This window comes from Pleurodeles waltl, chromosome 12 (genome assembly GCF_031143425.1).
Source record: "Pleurodeles waltl isolate 20211129_DDA chromosome 12, aPleWal1.hap1.20221129, whole genome shotgun sequence".
NCBI lineage: Eukaryota > Metazoa > Chordata > Amphibia > Caudata > Salamandridae > Pleurodeles > Pleurodeles waltl.
This window is the reverse complement of record NC_090451.1, coordinates 664,046,452-664,065,096: the sequence shown is the minus strand read 5'-3', so window position 1 is coordinate 664,065,096 and position 18,645 is coordinate 664,046,452. Positions and strand designations below refer to the sequence as shown.

General features: G+C 45.2%; 1 protein-coding gene across 2 annotated transcripts in view; it reads left to right on the top strand.

Moving 5' to 3' along the window:
• Positions 1 to 18,645, top strand: part of ASH1L (ASH1 like histone lysine methyltransferase) — a 719,892-nt gene that overhangs the window by 554,363 nt on the left and 146,884 nt on the right. For both annotated transcript variants that reach the window (XM_069218459.1, XM_069218458.1), the window contains exons 20-21: positions 1,109 to 1,357; positions 1,744 to 1,830. In XM_069218459.1, coding sequence (XP_069074560.1) covers positions 1,109 to 1,357; positions 1,744 to 1,830 — 336 coding nt within the window. The remainder of the gene's footprint in view (positions 1 to 1,108; positions 1,358 to 1,743; positions 1,831 to 18,645) is intronic.

The window sequence follows — 18,645 nt, the reverse complement described above, 5'->3', positions numbered from 1 at the left end:
TTGAAAAAGAAAGAATGGAAGAAGAGGGACACACTCATGGAAAAGAGGTCGCAAAAAAGAGGTGGCAAGAGAGAGGGAAAGGGGTGGGGAAAAAAGCAGTGAGTTGACACAGGAGAAGAGGTGATAACATACAGGTCACCGTGATGGAAAAAGAGGAGATAGATGTGAGAGAAGAATGGGATTAACAAAAGGTGAGTTCAAGTTAGAGATGTGAGGTTTCCAGAAACCTGAATTTGGAAGAAGAAAAGAAAATGAAGAACAGGGACATAGGGTATCAGAGGAGTGAAAAGCGGAGTTCATGAAAAAAGCAAGTAGGTGGGAGATGGCTTCTCACTGCATTTTAAATACAATTATATAAATATTTGGAAGTCAAAATTAATTTCACAAATCATAAGTCAATAGTTTAGAAAGTTTGAAATTCACAAATTCGGCCCACTTTGTGTGTTTGTGTGTGTGTGGGGGGGGACCGGTTGTGGTGTGATGCCTGCCCTATTTGTGATCTCAGTTAGCTGTTATTGGATCAATTTAGTCTGACTTCTCGCAGCAGATAACTTTGTTTTGACCACACTTTTGCTAATGACAAACTAAATCATCGGGAACAGGACAAACAAGTAAGATTCTCTCTCTGAGCTGTTTGTTTTACAAACAGAACTCATAGAACACGTTTTTGCAAAATTGTGTTTGTGCAGCTTGTTTTGTAGGCTTTTAGCACTGAGTAGGAAATGTCAACATGTTGCAGGTGTGAGGGCAACACTTTTATCCTTGGAGAACATGTGCATATTGCCCAATAATTAGCATTCTGTCCTGATACAGTTACACCAATTGGAGTTGTATTCTAAAATCAGTGTGATAATTGTATGATTTGTGTTTTATATCTTTTGAACGTTTGTGTCGGGGGACTAATAACAATGTTGAAATAAAAAGGCCACGCCTCCTCAGAATTTGGAAGTGCCTTGTATCTAAGCCACCTGCATCCTAGCTGTTCCAGAACTGAGCACCTGTCAAATATCAATGCTCTGTAAATATTCTGGAATCACTGCTTCCTTTATTGAAGTTCATCAGTGTAGCTTGATACTTTTCCTTATTTCCCTGTTTTCTTTTTATCCAGAGGTTTTATGGCAGAAAGTCCCAAGTCGGACGTGGCGTTTGTCGGTTGAGAAAGGCCTATTACAGTGCCCGGCATGAGGCCTCAGCACAGATTGATGAGATTGTGGGGGAGACAGCCAGTGAGGCGGACAGCAGCGAGATATCCCTGTGCGAGAAGGACAATGGACATGAGAAAGATGACGATGTGATCCGCTGCATCTGTGGCCTCTACAAGGATGAAGGACTAATGATACAATGTGAGAAATGCATGGTGAGAACAAAGTCTCTCATTTAAATTATTTACAATGATTATTATAACTTGTGCTTGACCCTCAGAGCCTGGCTGTAGGCACTGAGGTGGCAGAGGCCAACATAGACATTTTTGAAACCCACAATTGAGGGAAAAGACCTGTCTGTGGTTCAGAGCTGTAAGGATATAGGTAAGGGTGGAAAAAGAAAAGAAGCCACCTTATAGTCCAGGTCAATCTGCAGAGACTGATAAGTACAAATTGAAGCATGTGTGCCTTTTCTGCTTCCTTGGTAACTAAATCCTGTTTCTTCAACACCATCAGGGACTTTGGCAGCATGAAAATTTAGATAAGGAAATACATTTTACAATGTTTACAAAATTTTGAATATGTTTGCATTTTATTACAGGTCTGGCAACACTGTGATTGTATAGGAGTGCATTCTGAAGTTGGCCACTACTTGTGTGAACAATGTGACCCGCGACCTGTGGATAGGGTGAGTCTTTTCATTGTCTTGGATTTCAAATAGTATGGTTCTCTTGAATAGAGATGTGAACTTTGGCGCTGCTGACAATTCTTTAATTTGCAACATCTTTTTAGTTTAGGGATCACCTTAATGCGTTTCTCATCATCACTTATTTTATTTATTTTTTACATGAAGGGCAGCAGGTTTTTCAGCATAATTAAAAAGTGAAGATTCTCCATTTTCTATCTTTTCTATATTCTCATGCTTGAATAATTTCCTGTTGCCAGTCTGTTAATGCCCAGTACAATACGGCCGGTATCCTGTAACAATAACGGACATTTGGTAACACTTCCTTCCACTTATGTAAAAGTACCCAAGCATCAGCCTATGTGGTGGAAGCTTAAGCTCTCCTACTCTCTCTAAGGCCACCATAGCTCAGATTTTTACTACAGGTCACGTGTCAGGGAGACAGAGCTCTGCTCTCACGTTTCAGTGAACCTAAAATTTGTTACTTTCTTTATCAGCCCTGCATTTGACCCAGCCCTGACTTTAGCTCTGCAGTACTGTGAGTTGTTTTTAGGGAATATTATATTAATCATTGACCAGGGAGATTTTGTATATCTGACAGTTAGTTGTCACTATGACTGACACTAAATAATTCTCTTATCAAACACTGTTCATATTGTGGACACAGGAAGTCTAATACTAAGGACCCTCATTTTCAGTGCATTAGTTGCATTTATCCTAATCTTAAAGCATTAAAATGTGATATATGTAAGTCTTTTTCCACTAAGACTGTTAAAAACAGAGAAATGAGGTTGTCATTATTTCTTATGGATAAACAGAATTCCTCCCTTCCAAAAGGGATGACCCCCCCCCCCTTCAGGGAAGATTCCTTGAAAAGTGCCCATCCAAGCACTTCCACGAAGTCAGTGCAAAAAAGGAAGCTTATACAGTATCCAGAACTGTATTTGTTTGATACAGCACTTGCAGTCATCTCAAGTACTGGAAAGAAAGTGGCTAAACATTATGAGGAGTAACCAGTATTTAAAAAGGGGAAATCATCTAAAGACTTACCTTCAAAGGTATTTTTATCGACAGTGACACTGTACATGGTGACACCTTTGACGATGACTTCTCTGCCATTTCCGATAACCTTGCCGTCGACATTGAACCTACTGCCTACAGCTTCTTCACCAACAACCTTTCTATCAACATTAATCCTACTGTCTTATGACACAGTTTTATCGCAACTGTGCCTTTAACAACATCTGTACCTTCGTCAGCACTGTCGACTAGTACCTTACTGTTGCCATCTCCCTCGACGACAGAGGCTGCAGTTCCATTCCCTCAACAACAAATTCACAGATGTTGGAAAATTTTAAGAAACCTCAGCTTTCACATTTTAAAGGGACAAATCTACCCCAGTCCAGCTCTTACAGCCAGGCCAACAAGAGGAAGGTAGTGATTATGCCTCACAAACTGTTTACAGAAATTATGCAATTAGATGTAAAGTGTGTCCTCCATTTTTGGAGAAGAAATGGAGGACAATGAATCTTAGTGAGTATGATTATCAAGATTATACGTCTCAAGTCAGACTATATACTAACGGAGAGAGATCGCTTGGTCAGTACAGAGAACCGGTCGTGTTTTAGATGCCCATGGCCTTTTTGACTACACTGTAGCAGATGATTTTTAATAAGCTAGTACTAACATTCGATTAATAATCCTTAAATCGGGTTCCATACTGTACCGTTTGGACCACCTTCTCCTCCTTTACTGGTTTCACGACCTGAGCAACCTTTGGCAACACCACCTCCTTCACCATCAGTGGAATTTTTTGTTAAACTTAGAGGCATTGATGAGGGTTCCATTAATTCATTTTACTCGGAAATGGATGAAGAAGAAGGTGAGCTTTCACAGGGAGATGGAGGACAAAATGCTCATAGGATGAACTTTGATCTCCCAAACGGGGGTGGACGAAAAGCAAAATAGTTGTCAAATGATATTTCTAAATTCCATTCCTTAATGGAAAGAGCTGCCAAGAAATACAATGTACCAATGAAGTCTGTAGTTAAAACTTGTTTTCTGTGCAACTTCACAAAACAGCCACAGAAATCTGTAAAGTCCATAGCAATTTTAGATTTTTGTTTCCTACCTATATCTCACAGGATGATCATTGCGACAAATGCACCCATAGATGGATGCAGAGCTCATCTGCAGGAACTCTCAACCAGAGTCCTGTGGTCAGCTGCAGAGAAAACAATTCACATCAGTGTGCTGCAACCTCTGGTCATATGTCTAGTCCCACAAGTGTTCCTTCCCAGACTAATAGGTTACCCGGTCTTAGAACAGACAGCGCAATGTGAATCTCTCATTCGTGTGTCTGTTGGTGGGTCCTGCTTAGGAGATCCTCCATCTGATTGTGTATTCCTGGAATGTAGTCTGCTAATAGATGAATGTGATTGTGAATTGCCCATTTCCATATTGTATGGGCTAAAAGGGACAGTTGAGATTAATGTGTCCTGAAACGTTTTTGCAGGTAATACATGGTCGTCATATTGTCTGTTTTTATCAGAATAATCTTGTATTTGGGAACGGGTTGAGACGCTTTTAGGGCAAGGAACACAGCTAATAATTCTAAATGGTTTATGTGAAAATTTCTCTGTTTCGAATCCCATTCCTCTTGAATGGTAAGGTTGTTGAGATGAGCTCTCCAACCTATCACTGATGCATCTGTTGTTATTGTGGTCTGAGGCCCAGGGTCTTGAAATGACCACCCCTTCATTAAATTACTGAGATTCCACTATTGAAAGGACGTGTGCGTTTGGCAGTCCAACAGCACTAGACCTTGCAATTGGCCCTGTGTCTGAGACCATTATTGTGAGAAGCATTGTTGTAGTGGCCTCATATTGAGTCTTGCATGCGGTACCATTGCAATGCAAGATGCAATCATTCTTCGAATTTTCATTATAAATCTTACAGTGTATTGTTGATGTGGCTGTATTTGTGGCATGAGATTTTGGAAAGCCTGTATCCTTTGTGTATTTGGATATGCTAGGGCTTTTTGCATAGTTAAAATAGCACCTAGGTAAGGTTGTACCTGTGCTGGTTGAAGATGAGATTTTTGGTAGTTGAGAGTGAACCCTAGTGTATTCAGGGTCTCTATTACATATTAAGTGTGTTGTTTGCATTGTATAAAATTGCTTGATTTTATTAGCCAGTCGTCTAGATATGGAAAGACATATATGTGTTGTCTTCTTAGGTAGGCTGCTACTACTGCTAGACATTTTGTGAATACCCTTGGAGCTGTTGTTATGCCGAATGGTAGAACTTTGAACTGATAATATTTTCCTGCTATGACAAACCTGAGGTATTTTCTGTGAGCTGGATGGATGGGTATATGGAAATACGCATCTTTGAGGTCTAAAGCAGTCATGTAATCTTGTGTTCGATGGCATCTGTCGCTGTAGATACGCATGTTCTGCAATAGCTCGCCATCTGGTGTTGGGCCGGAGTGTTACAAGTTGTTTTTCTTCGAAGAAGTCTTTCGAGTCACGGGACCGAGTGACTCCTCCTTTTGTCTCCATTGCGCATGGGCGTCGACTCCATCCTCGATTGTTTTTTTTCCGCCATCGGGTTCGGACGTGTTCCTGTCGCTCCGAGTTTCGGAACAGAAAAAATAGTTAATTTCGGAAGATTTTCGTCGGTATTGTTGCGTTCGGGATCGGCATACTTACATTCAACACCGCATCGAAGATCGAAGAGCTCCGGTGCCCTTCGGGGTAATTTTTCGATCCTCCGTCGGGGCCTGGTCGGCCCGACCGCGTGCTGAAGAACGCCGATGGAACGGACCCCGTTCCGTTTCTGCCCCAAATGCCACAATAAATACCCCTACACAGACCAACACTTGGTCTGCAACCTGTGCCTGTCACCTGAGCACAGCGAAGACACCTGCGAGGCCTGTCGTGCGTTCCGGTCCCGAAAAACACTCCGAGACCGTCGAGCCAGAAGACTTCAAATGGCGTCCGCACCGACAGCCCGACGGGAGTTCGAGGAACAGGAAGAGGAAGGTACCTTCTCGATCCAAGACTCAGACTCCGAAGGATTCGACGATACACAAACCGTGAGTAAGACGTCGAAAACCACACAAAGAAACATTTACAAGGCCCAGGGGACGCCACTGCCACCAGGCCATGGCTCAACCCATAAAATCGGTGACCGACCGTCGGCACCGAAAAAGGCCCAAACAGTGCCGAGATCGTCCGACTCCGGTCGAGACACCGGCACGCAGCCTTCTCGGGACCGAGAAAGTGCTGGAGACAAGCCTCGACACCGAGATGCCGGTGTGGACACGGCTCGACGCCGAGACAGCGGCACCGAAACAGATCGACGCCGAGAGGTTTCGGCCCCGAAAAGGAAAAAAGTCACCTCGGAGCCGAAAAAACACGCAGACACAGTTTCGACGCCGAAACAAACTGCAAGCGACCCAGCTTCAGGCTCTTATACAGAAGAGCACTCGCTAACCTCCCAAATGCAGAAGCATAGGTTTGAGGAAGAGCTACAAGCAACTGATGCGGACCATACGCAAAAGCGTTTCTTCATTCAGCAGGGGACAGGAAAAATAAGCACCCTTCCCCCCATTAGGAGAAAGAGAAGGTTGGAGTTCCAGACGGAACAAGCACCACAACCAAAAGTGGTGAAAAGAGTTACACCACCACCCTCTCCTCCGCCCGTGATTAACGTTTCACCAGCACAAACGCCATCACACTCCCCAGCTCACACCACCATGAGCCAGGGTGACCAAGACCAGGACGCATGGGACCTATACGACGCCCCAGTGTCAGATAACAGCCCAGAGGCATACCCTACAAAACCATCTCCACCAGAAGACAGCACCGCGTACTCTCAGGTGGTGGCTAGAGCAGCACAATTTCACAACGTAAGCCTCCACTCAGAACAGGTCGAGGATGATTTCCTGTTCAACACACTCTCCTCCACCCACAGCTCCTACCAAAGCCTGCCTATGCTCCCTGGTATGCTCCGGCACGCAAAAGACATATTTAAGGACCCGGTCAAAAGTAGGGCAATCACACCAAGGGTGGAAAAAAAGTATAAGCCGCCTCCTACAGACCCGGCTTTCATCACAACACAGCTGCCACCAGACTCTGTTGTTGTAGGAGCAGCTAGGAAAAGGGCCAACTCTCACACATCTGGAGATGCACCACCCCCAGATAAAGAAAGCCGCAAGTTTGATGCAGCTGGTAAAAGAGTCGCAGCACAAGCTGCAAACCAGTGGCGCATCGCGAACTCCCAGGCACTACTTGCGCGCTATGACAGAGCCCACTGGGACGAGATGCAACATCTCATTGAACATCTGCCCAAAGACTTCCAAAATAGGGCAAAACAAGTGGTTGAGGAGGGACAGGCCATCTCCAACAACCAGATCCGCTCCTCCATGGACGCTGCAGATACAGCTGCACGGACAATTAATACATCTGTAACTATCAGAAGGCATGCATGGCTCCGAACGTCTGGATTTAAACCAGAGATTCAACAAGCAGTTCTCAATATGCCTTTTAATGAAAAAGAACTGTTCGGTCCAGAAGTGGACACAGCGATTGAGAAACTCAAAAAAGATACGGACACTGCCAAAGCCATGGGCGCACTCTACTCCCCGCAGAGCAGAGGGAATTACAGCTCATTCCGTAAAACGCCCTTTCGAGGGGGGTTTCGGGGTCAAAGCACACAAGCCAGCACCTCACAAGCCACACCGTCCAGTTACCAAGGACAGTATAGAGGAGGTTTTCGGGGACAATATAGAGGAGGGCAATTCCCTAGAAATAGAGGAAGATTCCAAAGCCCCAAAACCCCTACTACTAAACAGTGACTCACATGTCACTCACCCCCTCCACACAACACCAGTGGGGGGACGAATAGGTCATTATTACAGAGCATGGGAGGAAATCACTACAGACACTTGGGTTCTAGCAATTATCCAACATGGTTACTGCATAGAATTTCTACAGTTCCCTCCAAACATACCACCAAAAGCACAAAATTTAACAACACACCATTCCAATCTCCTAGAGATAGAAGTGCAGGCACTATTGCAAAAGAATGCAATCGAATTAGTGCCAAACACACAAATAAACACAGGAGTTTACTCACTGTACTTTCTGATACCAAAGAAGGACAAAACACTGAGACCAATCCTAGACCTCAGAGTAGTCAACACTTTCATCAAATCAGACCACTTCCACATGGTCACACTACAAGAAGTATTGCCATTGCTAAAGCTGCACGACTACATGGCAACTTTAGACCTCAAGGATGCTTATTTCCATATACCAATTCACCCATCGCACAGGAAATACCTAAGGTTTGTATTCAAAGGAATACATTACCAATTCAAGGTACTGCCTTTCGGATTAACAACCGCACCAAGAGTCTTTACCAAATGTCTAGCGGTAGTCGCTGCACACATCAGAAGGCAGCAAATACATGTGTTCCCATATCTAGACGACTGGCTAATCAAGGCCCATTCGTTAATAGAGTGCTCAAATCACACAAATCATATCATACAAACCCTCTTCAAACTAGGGTTCACCGTCAATTTCACAAAATCCAAGATTCGGCCACGCAAGGTACAACAATACCTGGGAGCCATAATAGACACATCAAAAGGAGTAGCCACTCCAAGTCCACAAAGAATTCAAAATTTCAACACCATCATACAACGCATGTATCCAACACAAAAGATACAAGCAAAGATGGTATTACAACTCCTAGGCATGATGTCATCATGCATAGCCATTGTCCCAAACGCAAGACTGCACATGAGGCCCTTACAACACTGCCTAGCATCACAGTGGTCTCAAGCACAGGGTCACCTTCTAGATCTGGTGTTAATAGACCGCCAAACTTACCTCTCGCTTCTGTGGTGGAACAACATAAATTTAAACAAGGGGCGGCCTTTTCAAGACCCAGTGCCACAATACGTAATAACAACAGATGCTTCCATGACAGGGTGGGGAGCACACCTCGATCAACACAGCATACAAGGACAATGGAACGTACATCAAACAAAACTGCATATCAATCACCTAGAACTTCTTGCAGTTTTTCAAGCACTAAAAGCTTTCCAACCAATAATAGTTCACAAATACATTCTCGTCAAAACAGACAACATGACAACAATGTATTATCTAAACAAGCAGGGAGGGACGCACTCCACGCAGTTAAGCATGTTAGCACAAAAAATTTGGCATTGGGCAATTCACAACCAAATTCGCCTAATTGCACAGTTTATACCAGGGATACAAAATCAACTCGCAGACAATCTCTCTCGAGATCACCAACAGGTCCACGAATGGGAAATTCACCCCCAAATACTGAACACTTATTTCAAACTCTGGGGAACACCTCAGATAGACTTGTTTGCGACAAGGGAGAACGCAAAATGCCAAAACTTCGCATCCAGATACCCACACAAACAATCCCAAGGCAATGCCCTATGGATGAACTGGTCAGGGATATTTGCTTACGCTTTTCCTCCTCTCCCTCTCCTTCCTTACCTGGTAAACAAACTCAGTCAAAGCAAACTCAAACTCATATTGATAGCACCAACTTGGGCAAGGCAACCCTGGTACACAACGCTGCTAGACCTATCAGTGGTACCCTGCATCAAATTGCCCAACAGGCCAGATCTGTTGACACAGCACAACCAAAAGATCAGACACCCAGATCCAGCATCGCTGAATCTAGCAATCTGGCTCCTGAAATCCTAGAATTCGGGCACTTACAACTTACCCAAGAATGTATGGAAGTCATAAAACAAGCAAAAAGGCCATCCACCAGGCACTGCTATGCAAGTAAATGGAAGAGGTTTGTTTGCTACTGCCATATTAATCAAATACAACCATTACACACAACTCCAGAACATGTAGTGGGTTACTTGCTTCACTTACAAAAATCTAACCTAGCTTTCTCTTCCATTAAGATTCACCTTGCAGCAATATCTGCATACCTGCAGACTACTTATTCAACTTCCCTATATAAAATACCAGTCATTAAAGCATTCATGGAGGGCCTTAGGAGAATTATACCACCAAGAACACTACCTGTTCCTTCATGGAACCTAAATGTTGTCCTAACTAGACTTATGGGTCCACCTTTTGAACCCATGCACTCCTGCGACATACAGTTCCTAACCTGGAAGGTGGCATTTCTCATCGCCATTACTTCCCTGAGAAGAGTAAGCGAGATTCAGGCGTTTACTATACAGGAACCTTTTATACAACTACACAAAAATAAAGTCGTCCTAAGGACCAATCCTAAATTTTTGCCAAAGGTTATTTCACCGTTCCATCTAAATCAAACAGTGGAACTTCCGGTGTTCTTTCCACAGCCAGATACCGTAGCTGAAAGGGCACTACATACATTAGATGTCAAAAGAGCATTAATGTATTACATTGACAGAACAAAGAACATCAGAAAGACTAAACAACTCTTTATTGCATTTCAAAAACCTCATGCAGGAAACCCAATTTCAAAACAAGGTATAGCCAGATGGATAGTTAAATGCATCCAAATCTGCTACCTTAAAGCTAAACGACAGCTGCCCATTACACCAAGGGCACACTCAACCAGAAAGAAAGGTGCTACCATGGCCTTTCTAGGAAACATCCCAATGCAAGAAATATGTAAGGCAGCCACATGGTCTACGCCTCACACATTCACCAAGCACTACTGTGTAGACGTGTTATCCGCACAACAAGCCACAGTAGGTCAAGCTGTATTAAGGACATTATTTCAGACTACTTCCACTCCTACAGGCTGATCCACCGCTTTTGGGGAAATAACTGCTTACTAGTCTATTGCAGAACATGCGTATCTACAGCGACAGATGCCATCGAACTGAAAATGTCACTTACCCAGTGTACATCTGTTCGTGGCATCAGTCGCAGTAGATTCGCATGTGCCCACCCGCCTCCCCGGGAGCCTGTAGCAGTTTGGAAGTTACCTTCAATTATTTATATATGTATCATCTCAACCTTAAATAAGTGCATACTTAGTCACTCCATTGCATGGGCACTATTACTACAATTCAACTCCTACCTCACCCTCTGCGGGGAAAAACAATCGAGGATGGAGTCGACGCCCATGCGCAATGGAGACAAAAGGAGGAGTCACTCGGTCCCGTGACTCGAAAGACTTCTTCGAAGAAAAACAACTTGTAACACTCCGGCCCAACACCAGATGGCGAGCTATTGCAGAACATGCGAATCTACTGCGACTGATGCCACGAACAGATGTACACTGGGTAAGTGACATTTTCATTTTGTAGTAGTAGAATGACTTCCTGCAGAGTTACCATGTGAAAGTGTTCTGACAGGATGTATAGATTTGGTGATCTGAGGTCTAGGATGGGCCTGATAGTGCCATCCTTTTTGGGACTAAGGAAGTATAGTGAGTATACTCCTGTTCCTTGTTAAGAATGTTGGACCAATTCTATTGATAGTTTTAGTAGTAGCAATTGTACTTCTTGTTGTAATAGAACATTGTGTTCTGAGGACAGTCTGTGGTGACTTGGAGGAATGTTTGGAGGGGTATAAATCAATTCTAGCAAATAGCCATTGTGAATAACTGACAACACCCAATGGTCTGTGGTGATGTTTTGCCAATGAGAGTGCCCCGTAGGAGATGTGTGGGGTTGAGGAATGGTACATAAGTCACTGTTTTGATGGTGTAGTGGCTTGTTTTGAGGTTTGGAACTTGCCTCTGTTTCTAAAATATTGGCCTCTGTAAGACCCTCTAAATCCCCCTCTTTGGTATTGTTGCTGCTGTTGCCCTTGCTTTGCCTGGGAGGTAGAAGCCTCACAGGATTGTGGCTTGTATCCTCATCTAAAGGGTTGCCTGCGAAAGGAGCCTATATACGGTGTTGTGTATAATGCTCCCATTGCTTTGGCACTATCTGAGTCGTTCCTCAGTTTTTCTATGGTCGTATTGACCTCTGGACCAAACGAGTGCTTTTTATCAAAAGGGATGTTACGCTCTGCCTGCTGGATGTCTGGTTTAAAACCAGAAGAACGTAGCCATCTATGCCTTATAGTAATGGCAGTATTGACACTTCTGGCTGCTGTATCTGCAGCATCAAGGGCAGACCTTATCTGTTTATTGCTTATGGCCTGACCCACCTCTAGAATCTGCTGAGCCCTTTTCTGATGTTTCTTTGGAAGGTGCTGTAGGAGTTCTTGCATCTCATCCCAGTGGGCTCTATCGTATCTGGGCAGCAAAGCTTGCGAATTTGCAATTCGCCATTGGTTGGCTCCCTGTGTGGCCACTCTCTTGCCAGCCGCATCAAATTTCCTACTCTCCTTATCAGGGGGAGGAGCATCCCCTGAGGATTGGCTATTAGCCCTCTTTCTAGTCACACTCACTACCACTGAGTCTGGAGGAACTTGGTGTGTGATATAATCAGGGTCTGTAGGAGCAGGTTGGTATTTTTTGTCAATATGTGGAGAAGCTTTGAATGGCTCACTAAAAATTTGCTCTGCATGTTTAACCATTCCAGGTAACATAGGAAGGCACTGATATCTAGAGTGGGTATAGGATAGAGTGTTAAACAGGAAATCCTCCTCTAGGTGTCAGTGTGCATAAGCACCCCATGGTAAGCAGCTGCCCAGGAAACAACCTGCGTGTATGCTGTAGTGTCCTCTGGTGGAGAAAGCTTGGATGGGTATAATTCAGGGTCATTATCAGGAATAGGATTTGGGTTGTATAGATCCCAAGGATCCACTGTATTCCCATGTGAATACTGTGAATGCTTGATGAAGGCAACGGTGGTGGGCTAGTGGGTGGAGGTAAAATGGAAATCTGTGGTGAATGAGGAGGAGAAGTAGGGGCAGGTGCTGGCTTCTCCTTCTGTTTATAAATTTTTTCTGGTGGTTGAGCAGTGTCTAATTGTTCCTGAAAAGCCAGTTTCCTTTTAGTTTGCTGAGGAGGAGCAGTAAGTATTCTGCCAGTCTTTGTGGATGTGAATCCTGGATTGTCTCTTATCCATAACCTCAAGGATAGGCTGAATCTCAGTGTCTTCATCAGAAGATCTGTAAGATTGTTCCTGCAGTGATTTAGAACTCTGTTTAAGATGGCTCGAAAGTCCTTGCTCTTCTGAATAAGAAGATTCTTTCAGTTCCGAAGATTGAAGCTTTTTCGGTCTCGAAAATGGAGTCTGTTGTTTCGGCTCCGAACAGGGCGTCAAGGCTTCGACTCCGAGGAGTGAGGACGCTTACTTGAGTCCGAGGCAGAACTTGTTACAGATTTACTTGACTCTGATGTCGACGGAGGAGTGGCCTTTTTCTGCGCCGAACCCGAAGGTCGGTCAACAATAGTCTTTTTTCGGGTTGAAACATGGCTCTCTGGCAGTGTTGTACCGAAGGCCTTCGATGTTTTTTTATATGTGGGCGTAGGGGCAGACGTACTCGTGCTGTGCTGCAGGGATAGGCCTATCTTCTTCCGAATCTTGTCCGAAGTCGGTGTCTCAGATGGAGACCGCTGTCTGCGCCTGTTCTTCCTTCATGATGTCGAGATATTCTGTACTTTCCGAAGACTTCTCTAATCTTCTGGCTCTCCGATCACGCAGGATCTTCTTGGATCGAAACGATTCACAGGCCTCACAGTCTTCTTCTTTGTGATCGGGAGAAAGACACAGATTACAAACCAGGTGTTGGTCTGTGTAGGGAAATTTAGCGTTTCCCTCCGAGGGCAAAATCGAAAAGGAGTCCGATACATCAGGCTTCCAAGTGATAGGCCCGACCAGTCCCGAGTCTGGCGCATGCACACAGAAGGGTGAAAATCTAGATTCTGACAGTACTATGGTCTATGAGTCTAGATGGAAACGCAATCAAAACAATACCGACGAATAAGTGAGTTTTCTGAAGTTTCCATTTCGAAATCTCAGAGCGAGAGGAAACACGTCCGAACCCAACAGCGGAAAGAAAACAATCTAACAATGGAGTCGATGCCCATGCGCAGTATGACTGACAGGAGGAGTCACTCGTGTCTCAGAAAAGAATTCTTCGAAGAAAAACAACTTGTAACACTCCGAGCCCAACACTAGATGGCGAAATCATGCATAGCGTGTGAATTCTCAGCACTACATGGAATGTAAAGCAATTAGTTTTGATATAGTAAAAAATTAACTCAATAAATGGTGTTTGTGAACATGCTGAGTTTTTAGCAGCACTCCAGGATCACAAAACACTCCATTGCTCCCCTGCGCCAGTGGGTGGTGCTGGCTTCATCACAGCACCCCAAATGGCGTATGTTTGATGTCGCTTGAGCCACATAGCTTCAAACCAGTGCACCAGCATCAGTTCCACAGCCATGTTTTTTTCATGCCCTTAGAGGCAGAGAGGAGATTAGCGTCAGGTTCATCCTGAAAGTGCAGTGCAACTAACTTGGAACCCTACTTAGGTGAAAGACTTTTGATTACTTTTTCAACACAAAACAAAGTGACTGCATTTACCATGATGCATTGGGGCTAACTTTTTGCTGGAGTGTGAGGCAGTGTGCTCCCTTTTTTCTTTTTGTCCAATGACTGCTCCCTTGAGCTAACGAGCTGACGAGCTCTGGTGAGGCACCTGTGCGCCAGTGAGTGGTACATAAACCTGAGAAGACTTTTGGCGGCATTTCAAGCAACCCCACAGACTTTGGCTGCTCTCTGCTGATGACGGGCTAAACCTAGAAACACGTGTCCAGAGATACACAGCACTTGCTGCACCTACTAAGGTGAAAGACTTTTGATTACTTTTTCAACACAAAACAAAGTGACTGCATTTACCATGATGCATTGGGGCTAACTTTTTGCTGGAGTGTGAGGCAGTGTGCTCCCTTTTTTCTTTTTGTCCAATAACTTGGAACCTTATTAGTATTATGACTACCCTTGACAACCGGAAGGTGGAATTCCTAAAAAGCCTTCAACAGCCCTACACTCCATCCTTCCCTGAACCCTAAAAAACCCTCACCACACCTAATCTCCACTAATCTGTGAGCCCTAAGACCCTACACCACCCCTAAACTCCACCCATTCCTGATTGCTTTAATACCCTCTCCACCCCTAAACTCCACCCGGCCCAGAATCCTAAAAATCTCTTTTTACACCCAGCCTTCACCAATCTCTCACCCCTACAGTCCCTCCTCATTCATCCCACAACCCAAAAACTCTTCACTACCACTAAATCAAATTTTAATGTCATTTTTTTTATTTTTTCTTAAAATTGTCTTTCCTTAAAATTGGTTCATCAGTCATTAATTTGAGTCTGTGATTGCAAGTGGAGCCCACTAACACTCATTTTTGGAGACATGCACTTATTTTTGTTCAACACACTTTGAGGCACACGTTTGCTTGCTTCTTACCCACTGTCCTGTTTGATTGCACCAATAGCATCACACCTACACTGACGTCCCCTCGATTGATTTCTGTGTCTGCTTGATCTTTGATGTATTCACCTGACACTCGGAAACTTAACTGCCACTTTTTGCCTTTTTTGCCTCAGATCACAAGTGTGCCCACACTTGACTTTTGTATCAGTTACAACATCACTGGTGTTAATGTAAATTATTGCCTCTTGTCAGTTTTTCAGCCTTGAAAAGGCCACAGGCCTGTGCGTAATTGCATCCCTAAAGCTCCTTTACAAAGTCTCTTGCATCTGTACGTGCAGTCATTGTAGGAAGGTGGCTCTGTATATACTATCTCAAAGTGAGTGATAGTGTTCGCAGAGTCCAGTGGTTCCCATTAGAGGTTGATAGTGGAAAAAGTAGATAATACTAATGCTCTATTTTGTGGTAGTGTGGTCAAGCAGTAGGCTTATCAGAGGGTAGTGTTAAGCATTTGTTGAGCACACAGGCAGTAAATGGGGAACATGGACTCAAAGACTTAACTCCAGGCCAATAGTTTTTATATAGAAAAATATATTTTCTTTATTTAATTTATAACCACAAGATTCAAGATTTGAGGTAAGTACATAAAATGCAAGGAACTTCACACAGGTAAGTAGGGAACTTTGATTTAAAACAGTAGTACACACAGTTTAGGTAAAAATGGCAATAAGCTATTTTAAAAGTGGACACAATGCAAAAATCAATGGTTCCTGGGGGAGGTAAGTTTTGTTCGGTTTCTCAGGTAAGTAAAGCACTTACACAGTCAGTCTCCTGGGCATAGGCAGCCCACAGTTGGGGGTTCAAGGCAACCCCAAAGTCAACGCACCAGCAAGACAGGGCCGGGCAGGTGCAGAGGTCAAAGGAGGACCCAAAACACACAAGTGCCTATGGACAACAGGGGTGCTCCGGTTCCGGGCTGCTGGCAGGTAAGTACCTGCGTCCTTGGGGAGCAGACCGGGGGGGGTTTGTAGAGCACTGTTGGGGACACAAACAGGCACACAAAACACACCCTCAGCGGCACAGGGGCGGCTGGGTGCAGTGTGCCAAGTAGGCATTGGGTTTGCTATAGGAAGCAACGGAGGGACCCGGGGGTCCCTCTGGCGATGCTGGCAGTGCACAGGGGGACTTCTTGGGCCAGCCACCAACTGGGCTAGGAAGAGGGCCGCCTGCTGGTCACTCCTGCACTGGAGGTTGGTTCTTCTCGGTCTTGGGGTCTGCGGGTGCAGTGCTTGGTCCAGGCATCGGGTTCCTTGTTACGAGGCAGTCACGGTCAGGGGAGCCTCTGGATCCTCTCTGCAGGCGTCACTGTAGGGGTGCAGGGGTCGACTCAGGTTACTCACGTCGTCGCAGTCGCCTGGGAGTCCTTTCTGCAGTGTTTGTTCTCTGGAGCTCGAGCCGAGGGTGTCGGGTGCAGAGTGTGAAGTCTCACGCTTCCGGTGGGATGGTAGAGTTCTTTGAAAGTTGTTAGAAAGTTGCAAAGTTGTTGCTGTTTTTGAACAGTGCCGCTGTTCTTGGGAGTTTCTTGGTCCTTCAGGTTCAGGGCAGTCCTCTGAGTCCTCAGAGGTCGCTGGTCCCTGTCGGATGTGTCGCTGTGCAGGTTCTTTGAGTCTGGAGACAAGCCGGTAGGGCTGGGGCCAAGTCAAGTTGTTGACTCAGTCGTCTGTGTGGGGCTTTCAGGTCAGCAGTCCTTCTTCTTGTTGTAGGTTGCAGGAATCTGATTTCCTGGGTTCAGGGCCCCCTCTAAAAACCAAATTTAGGGGTGTGGTTAGGTGTGGGGGGCATTAGCCAATGGCTACTGTCCTACAGTGTGGCTAAACCCTCTTTGTGTCTCCTCCCTGAGGGGAGGGGTCACATCCCTAATCCTATTGGGGGATCCTCCAGTCTCAAGATGGAGGATTTCTAAAGGCAGGGGTCACCTCAGCTTAGGACACCTTAGGGGCTGTCCTGACTGGTGGGTGACTCTTCCTTGTTTTTCTCATTATCCTCTCCTGCCTTGCCACCAAAAGTGGGGGCAGTGGCCGGAGGGGCAGGCATCTCCACTAGCAGGGATGCCGTAGGGTGCTGTAACAAAAGGCATTAGCCTTTGAGGCTCACCGCCAGGTGTTATATTTCCTGCAGGGGGTGGTGAGAAGCACCTCCACCCAGTACAGGCTTTGTTCCTGGCCACAGAGTGACAAAGGCACTCTTCCCCATGTGGCCAGAAACTCGTCTGGTTGTGGCAGGCTGGCAGAAACTGGTCAGCCTAGCACTAGGAGTCGGACTGGTATTCAGGGGGCATCTCTAAGATGCTTTCTGGGTGTATTTTACAATAAATCCCACAGTGGCATCAGTGTGCATTTATTGTGCTGAGAAGTTTGATACCAAACTTCCCAGATTTCAGTGTAGCCATTATGGAACTGTGGAGTTTGTGTTTGGCAAGTTTCCAGACCATATACTCTATGGCTACCCTACACTTACGATGTCTAAGGTTTTGCTTAGACACTGTAGGGGCATAGTGCTCATGCACAAATGCCCTCACCTGTGGTGTAGTGTACCCTGCCTTAGGGCTGTGAGGCCTGCTAGAGGGGTGATTTACCTATGCCACAGGCAGTGTGAGGTTGCCATGGCACTCTGAGGGGAGTGCCATGTCGACTTAGTCATTTTCTCCCCACCAACACACACAAGCTGTGAGGCAGTGTGCATGTGCTGAGTGAGGGGGTCCCCAGGGTGGCATAAGACATGCTGCAGCCCTTAGAGACCTTCCCTGGCAAGCAACAGGGCCCTTGGTACCAGTGGTACCATTTACAAGGGACTTATCTGTGTGCCAGGGCTGTGCCAATTGTGGGAACAAAGGTACAGTTTAGGGAAAGAACACTGGTGCTGGGGCCTGGTTAGCAGGGTCCCAGCACACATTTTCAATCATAACTGGCATCAACAAACGGCAAAAAGCCAGGGGGTAACTATTCCAAGGAAAGCATTTCCTTACAGTCATGTATACGTCTGGTACACCATCAGCTGCCTGTTTAATTCTTTTGCTGTTAATTCATTTTTACTAGTGACCACACCTATCACTTGTGGGCATTTCTCAGCTGTATTGATAGTGAAGGTATTGCAGGAGACAGGGAGTGTCCTGTCTCAGTACCGTCAGCTGCTCATAAGACCAACTGATAACATGCCAAGTAGACCATGGTCATGCATCACATCGTTTTGATATCAATTACAGGCCCTTCAGTGTCTGTTTTCAAGCCCGCATTTCTCCTGTCATCCACTAGAGAGCATTGTAATGCAAGCCATTGAGGCTTCGGAGCCCTGCTGAGTGAATTGCTAGTGTGGTGGAGACTTGCATTCAAAGCCATAGATGCTAAATCCAGGAATTTAATTCAGGACATAAAGAATTGTTACAGGGAGCGTTTTTGGGGGTAT